General features: G+C 36.0%; 1 protein-coding gene across 1 annotated transcript in view; it reads right to left on the bottom strand.

The window, feature by feature from the left end:
- Positions 1-2,179: 2,179 nt before the first annotated feature.
- The window catches only part of LOC127439179 (prolyl 3-hydroxylase 2-like), a 70,834-nt gene continuing 55,728 nt past the window's right edge, over positions 2,180-17,285 (bottom strand). Inside the window, exons 5-15 of the mRNA XM_051695310.1 lie at positions 16,041-16,168; positions 13,861-13,950; positions 13,131-13,171; positions 12,943-13,034; positions 12,275-12,402; positions 9,610-9,705; positions 8,068-8,218; positions 7,142-7,259; positions 6,301-6,376; positions 6,088-6,228; positions 2,180-3,776 (exon numbers count right to left, since the gene is read on the bottom strand). Coding sequence (XP_051551270.1) covers positions 3,684-3,776; positions 6,088-6,228; positions 6,301-6,376; positions 7,142-7,259; positions 8,068-8,218; positions 9,610-9,705; positions 12,275-12,402; positions 12,943-13,034; positions 13,131-13,171; positions 13,861-13,950; positions 16,041-16,168 — 1,154 coding nt within the window. The 3' untranslated portion in view covers positions 2,180-3,683. The remainder of the gene's footprint in view (positions 3,777-6,087; positions 6,229-6,300; positions 6,377-7,141; positions 7,260-8,067; positions 8,219-9,609; positions 9,706-12,274; positions 12,403-12,942; positions 13,035-13,130; positions 13,172-13,860; positions 13,951-16,040; positions 16,169-17,285) is intronic.

Here is a 17,285-nt window from a genome sequence, read left to right on the forward strand (position 1 = left end):
AAAACCTCGCACTGGTGTGTAAATGCAGCCTGGAGCTGTGAGACTTCCGCTGGATCCATGGTAGGCGAAGTATTCTGTAACGAACTGGCCATGGAGACGGTGTTAGGATCCATGTGCAGGAAGTTTATTAAAAGAGACACAAGCAAACAATCCAAAACTGCAAGCAGAGAGAGGTGTCGTAAAACAGGCAGATAAATCCAATAAACCAAACAGACAGTCCAACCAGGCAAACAAAACAAAGGGTAAAAAATCCAGAAAAACAGGCAATGGTCATAACATGAATCAAGAAGCAATGGAAAACAACTTTAAGGCAGTGTAAACTGGCAATACTTCACAATGAACAATGGAACTGCATGGCTATATATACATGTGGTAAACAGGAAATGAGCAGTGAAGAAATGGGTGAAGATCAGTATTCGGGAGAGGGCTCCCTCTGGTGGTTGGTAGGATGGGTAACAACCTCAGATGTTACAATATGTTTGTAAGGAAAATAAGAAATTGTGTGTTCTAATGATATGTTTGTTTAAATTTTACTTAAGTTACATAACAAGTACTATGTATTTCAGTATAAAAAAGTAAAAGTTTATGAATTTACTAAAATGTATGTTAAATTTACTCACTCAATTTAATCAATATCATGAAGTTAAGAAAATTTTAATTTGTCTTGTTTTATACCATTCAGATTTATAGATTTAGATATACCAGAAATATATATATATATATTGAACAAACAGGTCTGTGGATGATGCAGTCAACATGGATTGCATCATATCCTGCAACATCTGGACAGACCAGGGATATATACAAGGATGACACTACTGTCATTGGCCTCATCCAAGATGACGATGAGTCTGCATACAGAAGGGAGGTTGAACAGCTGGCTGCCTGGTGCAGTCAAAACAACCTGGAGCTGAACATGCTCAAAACGGTGGAGATGATAATGGACTTTAGGAGGAACACCCCAACACTGACCCCGGTCATCATTCTAAACAGTACTGTGGCAGCAGTGGAGTCGTTCAGGTTTCTGGGCTCTTTCATCTCACAGGACCTGAAGTGGGAGACCCACATTGACTATTGTGATAAAGGCCCAGCAGAGGTTGTACTTCCTTCACCATATGAGGAAGTTCAACCTGCCACAAGCACTGCTGATACAGTTTTACTCAGCAGTCATTGAGTCTGTCCTCTGCACTTCAGTAACTGTCTGGTTTGGTTCAGCTAGGAAATCTGATTTCAGAAGACTACAAAGGACAGCTTGGACTGCTGAGTAGATTATTGGTTGCCACCTGCCCTCCCTTCAAGAACTGTACACTTCCAAATTGAGGAAAAGGGCTGGAAAAATCACTCTGGACCCCACTCACCCAGCCCACTACCTTTTTGAACTGTTGCCTTCTGGCCGACGCTTCAGAGCTCTGAGCACCAGAACCATCAGACACAAGAACAGTTTTTTCCCTCAGGCTATCCATCTCATGAACAGTTAAAACTGCCCCATTGAGCAATAATTACGTGCAATACACAGCTTAGTCTATTTATATTTATCCAACATACCATACCTCTTCTGCCTTTACATTCCCTTGCATCTGCATATAACAGATTTGTATTTGTACTGTACACGCTTATATATATATATATATATATATATATATATATAGTCTTATTGTGTATTTCTATATATATTTATATTTTCTATTCACTTTTTGTTTTTATTCTTTTTTAATCTGTGTTGTTGTATTGTTTGTGCAGTAGAAGCTTCTGTCACCAAGTTATATATATATATATATATATATATATATATATATATATATATAGGGTAGCAAAATAATAATTATTTGTAGAATTATTTTTGGAATAATTAAAGAATTTCTTAAAAGCAGAAGGTAATTGCAGTGCAATGGCAAATTCCATAGTAACAACTTAACCCACAGAGTCATGCTATTGGGACATGTTGTCACAAAAGGTCAAATAACACTTTAAATGTTAAACAGCTTTTTTGTAGTAAAAATTTCAAGGTATGTATGTATGCAGAAGAGGACTTTAAAAAATGAAGCTACCCTCAGAAATATTCACAGAAGTGTGACAACTAACCCTGGTTTCCCCATTACAAATAATGTAGTGTAGTATAGTGTACTGTATATATATTGAGTTAATAATTTCTGGCTACAAAAATGGAAGGACACAGATAGAGTAGATATATTTCAGTCTTTAATTTAAAATCCATATAGCAAACAACATTTTACATTACATTAAAGCACACTTAAATACTCATGTAATTAAATATCAGTGACAAAAAGTGGCCATCCTCCTTATTCAAAATTCAACAAGAGCTCAGGCTAGATTGAAATCAACTATAAGATACTATCGGTATATTTTCTTCCAAACATCTCAATGCAAAGCATATTGCAACTGTCCACAGAAAGATATGTAACACGAGTCAATGAATTTGAAAGGACATTTATTTGCCACATTTAAGTTCAAATTCCTTCAAACAGGAACAAATAAAATCTTTTATTAAAAAAGGTTCCCAATATCAAATGCTGCTGACACTTGCTATTTAACTGTAGCGGTCTATAATCAAACCAAACCATAGCTCAGAGTCATCTCATTTGTAAACAGTTATCTAATCCCATGGTTTTGAGGCATGAGATAAACTGAGTAATCTGAAAGCATTGTGGTATCACAGAAATAAATCACAGTGCACTGTTAATAGTACATTAAAGGCAAAAATAATGACAGCTACATTAATAGCAGTGAAGAATGTCCATTAAGTATACAACTGTGCAAATCTTAATTTTTCATAGTCTGTTTCAATGGATAACTTGAATTATGTCTAGTTAAACAAACTTGAATATTAAATAATTCTAAAACAGCTAAGAATATAAATGTACAGTGTCAGTTCACTCTTTACTGGTACCAATGGCATGTTTCAGTCAAATTTGAAACTGCCAAACCATATTGTCCTTTATAGCAATAAAAACAATGTTCCCTGTTTCTTTTGAAGTCAACATGAAATGCAATCGCAACCCATTTCACTTCCATAATGTGACGTATTTTTTAGTGAAGAGGATGTTGAACGTGGAAAAAATTTAGGGACTTGATTTTATTAATCGGAAATTGATTGGACTGTGAAAAGTGGGCGTTCCATACCTGCATTAAATTTAGCAGCATAAAATTACTGCATTAACTACAGTATTAGATTTTAAAAAGACTGCATTGCATACAACAGAAGACTTAAACAATGCCTAAGTAACTATTTGGATATCGGCTCTAATAGTATTTTATGTCTTCGATGACGTCAGAATGAAAATGAAAGTAATTACAGAGGTGGAGCAAGTTATTACAGTTTGATGAAAGATTACTAAAAAATGAACAATGATTGGAATAATGTGCATTAATGAATCCTGCATAAAAAGACCAGAAATGTGTATTAAGAAAGTAAACACTGTGAATTCTGATTTTATGTTGACTTTCAGGTATAAAAAGGAGATGCTATTGCAAACAAGCAAAAATGTGAGCCAAATTGTGATCTGAGGTCTTACTATGCACAAATAATAATAATAATAGTCTCACAGACAATCAAAAACAAAATAAAAAAACATTAACAAACCATAAAAAAATAAAATAATTCTTATCATTAAATAAATAGGCATTGAAATGAACCCTGTGCTGTCTTCCCACTGGCTGCTGGACTATAACTCGTCTTTTGGGTTTATATGGAGACCTTGATCCCACATGTGCTGGTTATCCAAAGCTTGAACCACCTCATCAGCTTGAAGCCTCTCCTGTAGATAAATTTAAAACAATTTGTAACAGTTCAGTCATGCCATGTACTCTACATATCTTGGTTATTTATAGGCAATTTTATTTCATAAAATGAATAAGAATTCTTAATGCCAAGTATAAGTGAATTGGTTATTTTAACCGGTTAAGTCGCTACCGCACTTGCTGATTTTTCCAGTGATTTTCAGGTGTGTGCTTCATTAACATAATCGCCGGCAGTAGTTGACAGAAGGAGCGCGCATTAGCATCTGTCAGTGGAAGGTTGTTAATCACTTGACTGTCGGGACTTACTGCTGAGTTAATGGCTTCAAAAACTAAAAAAGCACATCAGGCTTGCTTGAAAAAAAATTTTCTTTTGCCGAGGCAGGGTCTTGTGTTCTCGTCAAGTGACCAATGAGCTTCTTCTTTTACTGAAGAACTGACAAGACGTCATGCTGTTCTGAACGTTTTCATAGCACTCAGCTGCATATCATCACAAATGCTGATTGTAATCCTAAGTGATTTTGTCTCCAAGCGTTTTTCCCTTTACTAAAATTACATTAGAACGCAGTCACAGTCAACAGTCTGTTTTTATTGAACGTAATTTCTTACATGCTAAAAGTTGCATATGGACATACGTGTTCAACGGCGGGGGATAAATACACAATCACACACTTTCATACAGTAAAGTTACTCCATGAATAGCTTCATAAATCACTCTATTACAATTGTTAATGCTCACACAGTGTTATTATCGTTAATGAAAACTGGAACAAAAAGTAAATGAAACATTTTTGAAATTATTGGAAAAACTGAAGCTAAACTAAAATACTTTTTCATAACTCCAAAACTAAAAAAAAAATGACCTCAAATTGATTTTGGTTTTAGTTTTTTATACACAGTAGGGTGAAAATGGGCAAAGTGGAACACTTTTGGAAATGCAACTTTATTTTGTCACTTTTAATTATGATCCAAATGCCACATAACCTGACATTATACCAAGCTTAGGATGTCTCCTACCTTAGTCAAAAGCAAATATGAGGAAATACTCAATACTGGGAACAAGAAACTTTGAAGACTCTCTTTTGACCAAATCCCAGATTTCTTTTTTGATTCTTTATAAAATCTCTACAAATTATTTGGAATTAATTTTTACATTTTCTACACACACATCATAAATGATCATATGTAACACTTACAAACATTAAGTCAACTTTTACTTTTTTTAGAATCTTACCAAGATTTACCTTAAATTTCTCACTTAAATAATTTGGCATTCCCTGTGCTACAAATAAGAAAAAAAGGACAGTTTAGGTAGGTGCGTTTGATTACTCCCTTGGCTCCATTACTGCAATACAATGTGACATACAGTATGTAGCATTTTGTGATGCTACATGTTGAAAATGCAGCTTGTTACTTGAAAAGTGACACTGTTGTGAAAATAGCTGAGCTACTGTCAAAAATGTAGTCAAGTTAGTAGTGTCACTACTTGTAGTTAGTAACTCCACAACACTGGGCATTTCCGATCCACTAGCCTCACCAAACGGAATTGCAAAAATTATAACTTTTTCAACAAACTTTCCCAACACTGTCCCAGCCTGTAATTGGTCGAAAATCATAGTCCCACCCCAAACTCATGTCGGTTTGGTCAGGATGCTCAAACAGAGCAATGTTTTGATAGCGCCAAAGATACACACTTTTGTGTGGAAATCACCTTAATAATGGCTTACTTGTTGTTTTTGCATATTAAACTGGGGTAGGAGAAAGTATTTCAACATTGACAAAATTATACACTTCACCTTTCGCCTAGGCTTTATTTATAGTGTGCAGGATCTTCATCATTTAAACGTACAAAAATGGAGTGAAAGGCCTTATAAAAGTGTGTGATGGATGTGTAAATGTAAATACACTGGGCATAATTTTGCTTTGTTGTGAGAACAGGAAGTGGTTTGGCGGTTTGACAACACTTATTGGTGGGTATCACACTTCTGTATTGGTGAGTATATGTGGCACAGAGCTCGTTCAATGGAAAATTCTGTTTTAAATTGCATAACATTCCAATTACATAGTGGTTCTGTGATCCGACAAATGAAATACAAAACAGAAGGAACAAAACATTCCAAAATAGAGGGAGATGTTTGGCAGAATGGTAGGCTCAGTCACCATTCACTTTCATTATATGGAAAAAAGATGCAGTGAAAATGAAAGGTATCTCCTTTTGGGTTCCACAGAAGAGAGCAAGTCATACGCATTTGAAATGATAACAGACTTGTCATTTTTGGGACAAACTGCTGCCAAAATGGATCTGAAATGAATATGTTGACATTTTCTCACCAGTTCCCTGTAGAGGGGGTCTAAAGTGAACCAAAGTGCAACAGCGCATCGCTGCCCTCTAGTGACCGCACGCACACCATGCGGATTCTCTCCGCCAGATGAGAAGCCAACCATCCGGCCGCACCTGGGCTTCACTGAGGCCTGCAACAGGAAACTTTGCTTTGAAACTGATATGACTAGAGTGCAAAATATTAAATAATGCAACTTCCTTACAGTGACAGTCTTGCCATCCATTTCTGTAAAAATGAATTCTCCACCATTAAAATCCCCGTTCAGATACAGTAAGGCGCTGAATGACCAGAAAAAGACAGAAGGAAAATAATTATTGTTAGCAAACATTTAAAGGGATAGTTCACCCAAAAAATTAAGATTCTCTCATCATTTACTCACCTTCATGCCATCCCAGATGTGTATGACTTTCTTTCTTCTGCAGAACACAATTTATGATTTTTAGAAGAACATTTCAGATCTGTAGGTCCATACAATGCAAGTGAATGGGTGCCAAAATTTTGACTCTCCAAAAAGTGCATAAAGGCAGCATAAAAGTAATCCATACGACTCCAGTGTTTTAATCCATATCTTTAGAAGTGATATGATATGTGTGGGTGAGAAACATATCAATATTTAAGTCCTTTTTTTGCAAGAAATTCTTCTCCTGCCCAGTAGTGGGCGAAATGCATGAAGAATGTGAATCCCCAAAAACACGAGAAGAAGAATGTGAAAGTGATCTCTTTCTCACCCACATCTATCATATCGCTTCTTAAGACATTGATTTAACCACTGGAGTCTTACGAATTACTTTTATGCTGACTTATGTCATTTTTGGAGCTTCAAAATTCTGGCACCCATTCACTTGCATTGTGAGGACCTACAGAGCTGAGACATTCTTCTAAAAATCTTCATTTGAGTTCAGCAAATGAAAGAAAGTCATACACATTTGGAATGGCATAAGGCTGAGTAAATGATGAGATAATTTTCATTTTGGGGTGAACTATTCCTTTAAATACACTCAAGTTAGAGCTAATGCTTCTTATCATCATACAAAAGGTCTCACCTGTAGTCTCGGTAGGTATATGCGGGCGACTCTTTCCAGCATTCATTCGCTTCTGGATCCAGTAGACAGTTATCAGCATGTATTGGGTGACTGAGGTCATTTCTGTGGTCCTGTTGACCTTTAATCAGAAGAAAATATCATAAAATCAAATATGCTTATCACCGATACTCCTTTCACAGCCAATATTTAAGTGTTTTATGGTAACACTTTACAATAAGGTTGTTTACATTAACATTAGTTAACGCAATAGTTAACATCAGGGTTCCCACACTTCTGACCAATTAATTTCCATGATGTTTCAATGATTTTTCAGTCGTTAGTGATTACTGGATAAGGATAATTAAAAATCATTCAAATTAAGATGGATTCACTAATGAATCAGTGAGACCAATTTGCGAACTGATTCACTTATAAAGAAAACTGGGCATCAATGTTGCCTGCGAGCACGTTTTACTCTTCACAATGAAATATTTCAGAGTATAAAAAGAAAAATGTAAATTCGCAATAAAAAATTGCCAATACTTTCAAGAATTTCTTAATTTCCAAGACTTTTCTTCTCTTGATATTTCCAGGTTTTTTTTTTTAATTTTTTTTTATCTTGATTGATACTAATTTCTACATCTACTGATACATTTTTAACATTAAATGTTGCATACTGTATATAACATTTTAAGTTTTGGGTTAGGTTAGGGTTGAAAGTATTGCTAATAATTAGTTCACAACTCCTAATCCGTAACAGTTTGTAATAAGGTTGTAGACCTTATTTATCAGCTTTAGTAATACTTTAACAATGTCACAATAAATCTTGTCACATGTCAAACTTTCGTGTTCGAGTACCAGTATACTTGACGATAGTGGAATGTGTGGGATACTCTATCCAAAGTGCTCAAAATGTGGTAGAAACTGAGAGAGCTGAGGTGCCATACCAGATATGGCTGTCCTACACACAAGGTGTGTGTATGAGAAATGCAGAGTGGAATTCAACATGAAGTATGACTCAATTATCCGCCTGGCCTTCTCGCTTACATCATAAAAGAGGCGGGCACTTCTTAAAGGTACACGTCCCTCATATCCATACTGCAAAGGGTAAATAGTGAAAATAAAATAATTGTGGCTTTTTTGTCAAATCAAAAGAGGGGATTAATAAAACAACATTTGTAAGATGATTTAAACTCTGTTCAGTAACATGGTGAGCTGCCTACGTAAACAGCATGACAGAAGGAAAGCTGGTCCAAAAGGTGAGATCCCTTTGTTAGCTTAGCAACATGCTAATGTCAGACTCTATTGGAATCAGCAGAGTTGAATTTTTCTGCACGCTTCGTGTGAGGAACGCTTTTTATATATCCTAAGCTATGTCCCAAATTACGCACTATACACTAAGCCATGTAGTGTATGAATGTTTAAAGTGTAGTATTGTCCCAAATGGAACACTTAACGTTTTTTTACTACACGGAAGCATTCACTATTTAACATCTGATGGAAGTGATGTTTTGAACGCATGCAACAAGTTGCTGCTAGCTTTAGCGCATTAGCCAACCTCAGTTCAACACTTACATCTCAAACAATAAACATATTCACACAGCGTGGCATGATGGTAAAACTTTCAACTTATATTTGTAAGGTGCACTCTTCAATGAAGTTTCCCTAGTAACCATATTCTCCATTATTTACAATTGTTTTTTCAGATCAGCAACGCAGCCAGGTAAATCCGCCCCTTCCACTAAATACGGCAAGCTACGTGCGCTGAGTGCATGAAGTGTCCAACACTCCACACTCCTACACTTCTTTTTGTTGCATTTTCAGTGTTAACATACTGCTCGCACTACTCACACTACAAAATACCATAGAATAGTGCAGAAGTGTACGGTTTGGGACGCACCTCTAGTATCATAATTTTGCTTGGCTTGGTCCCCTTTGATTGTGTTTTGACGTTGGTCCAGGAACCATCAAAAGTTTCAGTGCCCCACAAGAAAAAACTAGGGGGACACCCCCTTAGACCCAACCATGCTTAGCAATGTTCAGACTAATACAGTTTTGGTTGAAAACACATCGATGTTGCTATGTTTACACTTCTCATCCACACTGGAACAGCATTTTCCTCCACCGAAAACAGAAGCCTTTCAAAAACACACTCTAGTACTTCATACTATGAAAAATGAAGTTAGAAAACCGAAAACAAAATTGTCAACTGACAATGCATTAAGCCATGTTTACACTAAAATAGTGCACTCCTTCACTGAAAACAAAGCGTTTCGAAAATGCTCGCTATTACCACATACTGTACTTTGGTAAGCAATGACGATAGGGAACGGAAAATGGAGTTTTCAACCAACAATGAATAAGTGTGGACATGGCCTTAGAAGGCAGCTGCTTATTGGGAGTAAGGCAGCTCACTTGGTTTTGGAACAGATCTTAACTGTATAAAATATAAGTATGAGCCAATGTTAAAACTAAAGAAGTTAATTTACCTTCAGTGTTTTCAATACTGTTGCCCCTTCAAATTTCTCATTGGGTGTGTGAGGGGACATTTTTCCCTTGTAGCCGTCACCAGCTGCAGCGACACTCTGCCAATAAAGAAACAATTAATATACCATAACCCTGTCAATTACAGTATTTAATTGTAAATATTACATTAAATACTACAATACAGAGGTACAGTAATAGTACATGCTAAGGTACATGCTAGATTTGCACTCTGACAATGGCGTAACACACACAACCCACCTAACTGGAATGTTACCACAACTTTCGCTAAAATTATGTAAGGGATAGGGGCAAACATTCTTAAAAAACACTAGTGGAACATGAGTATGACATTAATATTTTATAAAAGTTCACACAGTTAGAAAAAAACATTCTTAGTACAACATTGCGTGCAGAGGTGGAAAGTAACGAATTACAACTACTCTCGTTATAGTACTTGAGTAACTTTTTCTCTAGCTTCTCCAAGACTTTCTGCCCTGTCACTGCACAAGAACTGTAATATTGTGATTTTCTGCATATTTAATTTTACTCTGGAAAGGAGCCGTTCATTCAGGTATGAGGGAACCATCAGACCACGTTTAACCACTGATCAAACTTCACTTGTTTTTAAGGTAGGCAATGTTTAACTGTGTCAAACATTAACACAATGTAGTTTGACATTTATGTGGGGATATCTTGTTTACTTGCTACTATATGGCAAAAACAAACTTTTTATATTCATTTTAAAAAGGTACAATGCCAATAGTGTCTGAAATTAACGGGGACAAAAATAATCCCCGAAATTCAAAATATGGGGGCAGAAAATGCACATGCAATGAGTTCCCGTGTTTTATTAATAATATCTGATATAGTTACAATTACATACGTACATTGCAATCTTCTTTTGACTTTTCACTGAACATTATTTTTTTCCTCGCACCATCGTGTGCACAGATGGGCTCTCTGCTTCTATCAATCCGCATCAGTTCGGTATTGTACTCTCACGTTAAATTCTGTAACAGTTTGCCCATCTTGTTCAAATTAAACTGTCGTAGCGTGTAACACTCTCACTCACAGTGCTGTACTGAACTTCTCTGCCCTGTGCTGCTGTTTATCTGTCTGAAAAGCCTCACCCACAAGTTATGGTGTTACAAAACAATGTAAACAAATGCTACAATTTACTTAATAATAATATCTCAATATGTTAAATAACCACAATGTTAGTTAAGACTTTATTATTACAACTGTAATACAATAATTCATATACAGAACAACCACTTTTAGTGTTTGAATCAATCATATCTCTCACTAAACACTGTGTGAAATGTTTATTTTTGCCTTATTTTATTCAGTTGGCATGTAGGAGTTGATAACAGTTTGCTTAATAATTTCATTCTATATCTGGATAATTGCTGCAATATCAGAGGATAAATTTCCTCCTCTACGATATTGCATTATATTAGTTTTGTACTGTATGTTAACTTAATAGCCAAAATACTTGTACATACGTGAATGAGAATAAACCTGAAATAGGAATGTGTTTCAGTCCCAATGCACATTATGAAGTTTAGAGACGATTTAGAGACATTTAGAATGTCACAAATGGCTATTTCTATTTAAATAAATGATTTCTTAAAATGGACTGTTTGTCCAAGAATCCTCTTGCAGCAATGCAGGTCTTTGGCATTTAGAAGCTGCTAGTTTAAGACCTGTGAGGAGTCTATTTCTCAAACTAGAGACTGTGATTTACTTGTCTTTTTGTCGTGCATCTCGGCTGTCCACTTCCCTCTCTATCCTGGTTAGAGATTCTTTTTTTAAAACAGTAATGCATGGAATAGTCTTCATCTCTCTAAAACAATAGACTTTAGGAGAAAATAGAATTTCAGGAGAAATGTGTTTCTTTTTGCATATTTTTAAAACCAAAATTTGACTTGCAAGTGTAAAGCAACTTGTAAGAACTCAATACCTCAGCAAATGAAAAAAAAAACACTGTATTGTGATTTACAATTTTTCTAATAATAAGAAAATGTTCTTGAGTACCAAATTAGCACTTTAGAATGCTTTTGTAAGGAATAGGTGACACAGTATGTTTGCCATTATGGGAAAATACAAAATGGAATAAATACCACTTAAAACAATTATTTCAAATCGTAATAATAATTTGCAATTAATGATTTTGACAGTATTTTTGATCAATTTAATGCATCCTTGGTGAAAAGAAGCATAAGTTTCTTTCAAGAACAAAAATGTCTTTGTGTACTAAAAATGGAAGCGTATATACTATATATAATTTTAATAATATAATAATTTTCATAAAGTAACTTGTAATTACTTGAGTAGTTTTTCAGTAAACTTCTTATTTACTCTTTCTTGAGTCATAATATTTCTTAGTACTTCTACTTGTACTCAAGTGAATTGTTTCATCAATAGCAGTACTTTTACTTAAGTAAAAAAAATCAGTACTCTTTCCACTACTGATTGCGTGTACATCCTTGTTTTTACTGCATTATGTTTTCAGGAATGTCATGCTAACATTACCTATGCTAAAGTTATACTCAAATTAAGAAAACTGGACATTTTCATGTTGTCGCAACCACAATGTAACATTTAGAAAATGATTTAGGAACATAAATCTGTTAGATGGGAAACAAACAGTGGATGTACACTCACATGTGCCAGATGTTTGAGCTCAGAGCACTCGTCCTTGGTGATGACATCATCGAAAAGCACTCTTTGAGTTCCATTAAGAGCTGCAGAGTTCTGCACAAGTTTTACACTCTCATACAGCAATGGACCTCCTACACACAAACACACACACTTGAATACTTTTACTTGCCAAGTACATTTACTTTACCAAAAAAAATTATTTATGGGTGTGGCGTTCGACATTGTTTGGCTATTTTGTTTAAATCCTTTATGAATATTTTATAAACTTTTGTCCACCAAATCGAAGTCAGTGTGATGTAACAAACATGTGTCATTTTGTTGCCATGTGACAAAAAACAAAACAAAAAACAAAATAGAAAGGACCCATGCAGTCATTACGTTTTTAATACCAGATATACAAATATGAGATATTTTGAAAGTTTTATGATAAGGCACATTTTGTTCAGGTCAGACTTCATTATTATTATTACATTTAAGTTGTGTACACTCAAAGTAGATGTGCAAGGATAGAGTTTTTATCCCTTTTACTTTATGGTTACACTATATGAACTTTTTTTAGTCTATTTTTTATTTTATTTTTTTAAGATTTTTAATATTTACTGTATCATCTTGGACAGCCTTATTTGTACATTGGAGGTCCAGTATGTTTAAAAAGTTAAACAGGACATTACCTTCCCGAAGCTCTTGTACCACGGCCAAAGTGATGTTTTTCTTTTCAGAAATCGGCACATAGTCCATCCAGCCATCTGTTCCAGAAGGAATGCTAAAGACAAAAATTCATGACATGAGTGCTGAACCAACACAGAGAACTCACGAACCAGATCAAAACTGTAACTATTGAACAAGAGACACTGCACACCTGTTAGCATCTTCTCTACCGCCTGAACTGCTCCAATAATTCTGAAGAGAAAGACAAACACAAACATTAAATACAAATGTAAATGTCTCTAATTATAAAAAGTTATGCCATTATGTTAACTGGTTACCAACACTGAGCTGACTGATAAGGGGCTGCATTCCATTCACTTTCTTTCACATGCATACAAAAAGACGTTTGGCCAATAGGAGATCTAAATGTCACAGACTGACCTCTTCAGAATCAAACATGAAGGAAGCTCTTATTATGGCAGCTTTTAAAGAAAAAGAAAAATGTAACTAAAAAAGAAATGCTGCAGGGTTAGGGGAAGCAGGAGTAGATAGTACATTTATAATGTTGAATATTTTAGGCTTGTTTGAAGATCCCACCACAAGGGGGCGATGTAAGTTGTTTTTTTAATTTTTGATTTTATAGGAGCACCTGTTCCCCTCTGTCTTCTGGTTTGAGTGCAGACTGAAACATGTTTCCTTGATCATTGCTATGGCCAATTCCCTATGTATACTACATCTGGACTATTTCACAACATTTTTTGAATGATTTTATGATGATATATTGGTCCTATATGATGAAATACTGGTCCATACAAGAAAGAAAGTGGTACAGGTTTGGAACATAAGAATGAGTAAATGATGACAGGATTTTCATTTTTTTCAGGGTGGACTTTCCCTTTAAAGCCCCAATTCTGAACAGTTGGCTCATTCGGTTAACTTACCCCCTCAATGTAGGGCACTCCAAGGTTTTTGCTGCCTACAAGGAGCAGGTCTAATTCCTGCCTATGCCGTCTCAAGTACTGTTCAGCTTCCTGTAGACACAAGAGTCCAGAGTGAGTCTCAGCCAGTCAGAGAGATTGTGGGCCCTAAGGCCAGAAACCTACTTCATGCAAGTCCGTGAACGCAGATGAGAATGCTTGGGCAACGCATTGCAAGTGCGATGTCCAACTGAACATACTTTTGCACTCTTGCCTTGCTGAGGCAGTAATAAACAGCTGTACTTAAGGGAGCGATAGAGTTACCTTCAAATGTCTGAACTACTTATTATTCAAACAGATAAGCTACAGTATATATATATATATATATATATATATATATATATATATCAACTTTAACGAACTCGCTTTGCATGACTTCCTTCAAACTCTTGCTCCATCATGACAGTTTTGACCTGAAACTGAAAATTTACCCTAAAAGATGTCATTTTATGCTAATGTAGTGCCCCTTGTGGCAACACTGAGAATGCAGTGTTTACTTGCTTTGCATATATAATTGTGGAACAACAAATTTCACAATGCATGATGCACAAAATCAACCGTACATTCATTTACTGGCATACAGTATATTACCACCCAATCTGTGCTGAAACAAATGCTTGGCCAATGCATTGCTAGTGCACAGTCCTTATGTGCGCTCTTGCATTGATGTGGAGGTACCAAACTACAGTACTTAAGGGGGCGATAAAGTTACCTGAACTGCTAAACTGTATGGGTTATTATTATTCAGGTAGATAAGCTACAGTATAAATACTGTATATCAACTTTACTGAACTCACTTTGCAAGATTCCCTTCAAACTCTTGCTCTGTCATGAAAACTGACTGTATAAGATGACATTTTATGCTAATGTATGCAATAGTGCCCCTTGTGGCATCACTGAGAATGCAACGCGTACTTGCTTTGCGTTATAAATTGTCGAACGCAACGATGCACAAAATCAGTTTTATGTTCACGTACTTTCTTAAAGTATGTTTTGGCCATGTTTTGTTTATCTAATAAACATCTTGTCTGTGGCCCAACAAATAAAAAGTGAACTGAGGGATGGTTTGTGTAGTAGCTAGACGTAGTCTAAAATAAAGCAATGCTATTCCGCAACCTATTCCGCAATTTCTCTTGGGATGCTTCAGCAACACTGAGAATGCAACAGGTACTTGCTTTTCATTATGAATTGTGCACTGACAAATTTCGGAATGCAGCGTTGCACAAAATCTGTCTTGCATTCACATGTTTGTGTAGAGTATGCTTTGACCCTAAATGTTTGTCTAAAAATGTCTTGTCTGTAGCACAACGAATAAAAAGTGACCTGAGGGATGGTTTGATTCGCTAGTCATGGTCTGAAATAAAACAAGACTGTTCTGCAACCTGCGCGATTTCTTGGCATTCTTCGGTTGCCACTTTTTATTGGCTGTCCCTTGCACTAATTTAAAGCAGTTTGATATAAGCAGAGCAAAGTCTGCTGCTTCTAAGTGTGGTTGAGACCACAATAATGGCAACTGTGGTACCCTTGGGAGGAAAAGTTGAAAGAGGAAAAGACATGAATTTGAGTGTTATTAAACTGAAGTGTTCGGTAGCATTTGCGGCTTCATGTTCTCATTCGCGACGGTAATGCAGACAGCTCACAAATTATTTCAGGGAGCTCTGTGGTGTTTTGATGACATTTTCTACCTGGCTGCCTGTTCTAGGAAAGGAAGGCTATAATGTCAGCACTGTAACAAGGTCCCTGAGGAACTAGAAATCGGGCAATCAGACATGGCAGCAAGCCAGAGAGATGGAAACACTCTGAAATGGGGCGAAAAAAATCAACTCGGTTGTTATGAGCTAAGAACCAAAGGATCTTGGATTGATTGACATATCCAAGCCCACTGGCTCCTGACCCAACAAACTCGTGTGCCTTTACAGAGCTAATAGTTTCCAGGATTTCCAAAGAAAAACACTTTTGAATGGTTCAAAAATGGTTGAATGGTGGAGTATGTGCCCCTAAACACAATGATTGTTCCAATGTGTTCATGCATACATGGCCTCCTGCCAAGCTCTTTACTGGGTGACCAACTCTACTTGAATGATTTCGTAATAGATCTGGACTGTAAAGATCTGTAGTAGTCCAGCAGTTGTCCTGCGTCTTACCTTACGAGGCTGGCTGTCATTTCCCAGTACCTCCCTGTAATACTCCACATTCTCAGTCATGAACTCCTCCCCTTCATGGAATAACAGGTATGTCAGAGCACACGCCAAAGCCTCCTCAATCCTGCCCACTGAACAAAGAAAAAGTACCATTATTAATTATTAGTGAAACCTCTGGGTCTCTGTTTAATGGCTTAAAGGATTATTCATCCAATGGGGCTGTCTGATTCTTTGGAATCATCTTTTACACAGTCACGTTTATCTCCTTTTGGAGCTCGGAAACACACATTCCAGGCCAGTGACCACAGTGGAACAAACACCACAGGAGCGAGCTAGTGGAAATACACAGCTCAAAAATATTTAACAGAGACCAAAAGAGACAACACACGCACATACACTCATACCTGGATATTAGAATGACTTTCTGTTTGATTAACAATACGCAGTTATGTGCAGTAAAACTAAAATGCTTGCAGCTCATTTCAGAGCTCTTTTCCTGAGCACTTCTGTTGAGTGAGGTGGATGATGAGTTAATATTAATATACAGTAGCTGGGAAAACTAAAATAAATAAAAACTAAAAACTATAATACAACTAGAGTAAAAATCACTGAAAACAAAATTAAACTGAATGGACAAACTGCAAATCAAATATAAATAAAAATTTAATTAAACATTTTAAACTCTAATAACTTTCGGTGAAAGTAAAGTCCAGCATTGACATTTCCAAAAAGAGAGATGGATACCATTCGTTCAAAAGTTAAATATTTCTGAGCCTCTCCCAATCCTTCAGGGCAAGTGATTTCATGATTTCATGATTACTCAAGTCACTTTAAGGTTTAAACAAAGTACTTTCATCCAATTACAATTCCTGTTTACATTTTTTTCTAATACCAAATATTTGATCATATTGCACAATTCGACAGATGGAAACAGGTTGTAGTGTTGTAGTCAAAAGCACGAGCCAAGAAGGTCAAGTCCAAGACCAAGATCAGAATTCTTTGAGTCAGATGCAGTGACCCAGAGGAACTAATAATTGTGGTGGTAAGTTCAGAATCAGAATCAGAATCAGCTTTATTGCCAAGTATGCTTACACATACAAGGAATTTGTCTTGGTGACAGGAGCTTCCAGTGTACAACAAAACAAAAACAATACAAAAACAGCAGCAAGACATAGATAATAATAAAAAAGAAAAAATAGTTAAACACATACGTACATACACACACAGTCACACACATACATACATACA

This window comes from Myxocyprinus asiaticus, chromosome 50 (assembly GCF_019703515.2).
Source record: "Myxocyprinus asiaticus isolate MX2 ecotype Aquarium Trade chromosome 50, UBuf_Myxa_2, whole genome shotgun sequence".
NCBI lineage: Eukaryota > Metazoa > Chordata > Actinopteri > Cypriniformes > Catostomidae > Myxocyprinus > Myxocyprinus asiaticus.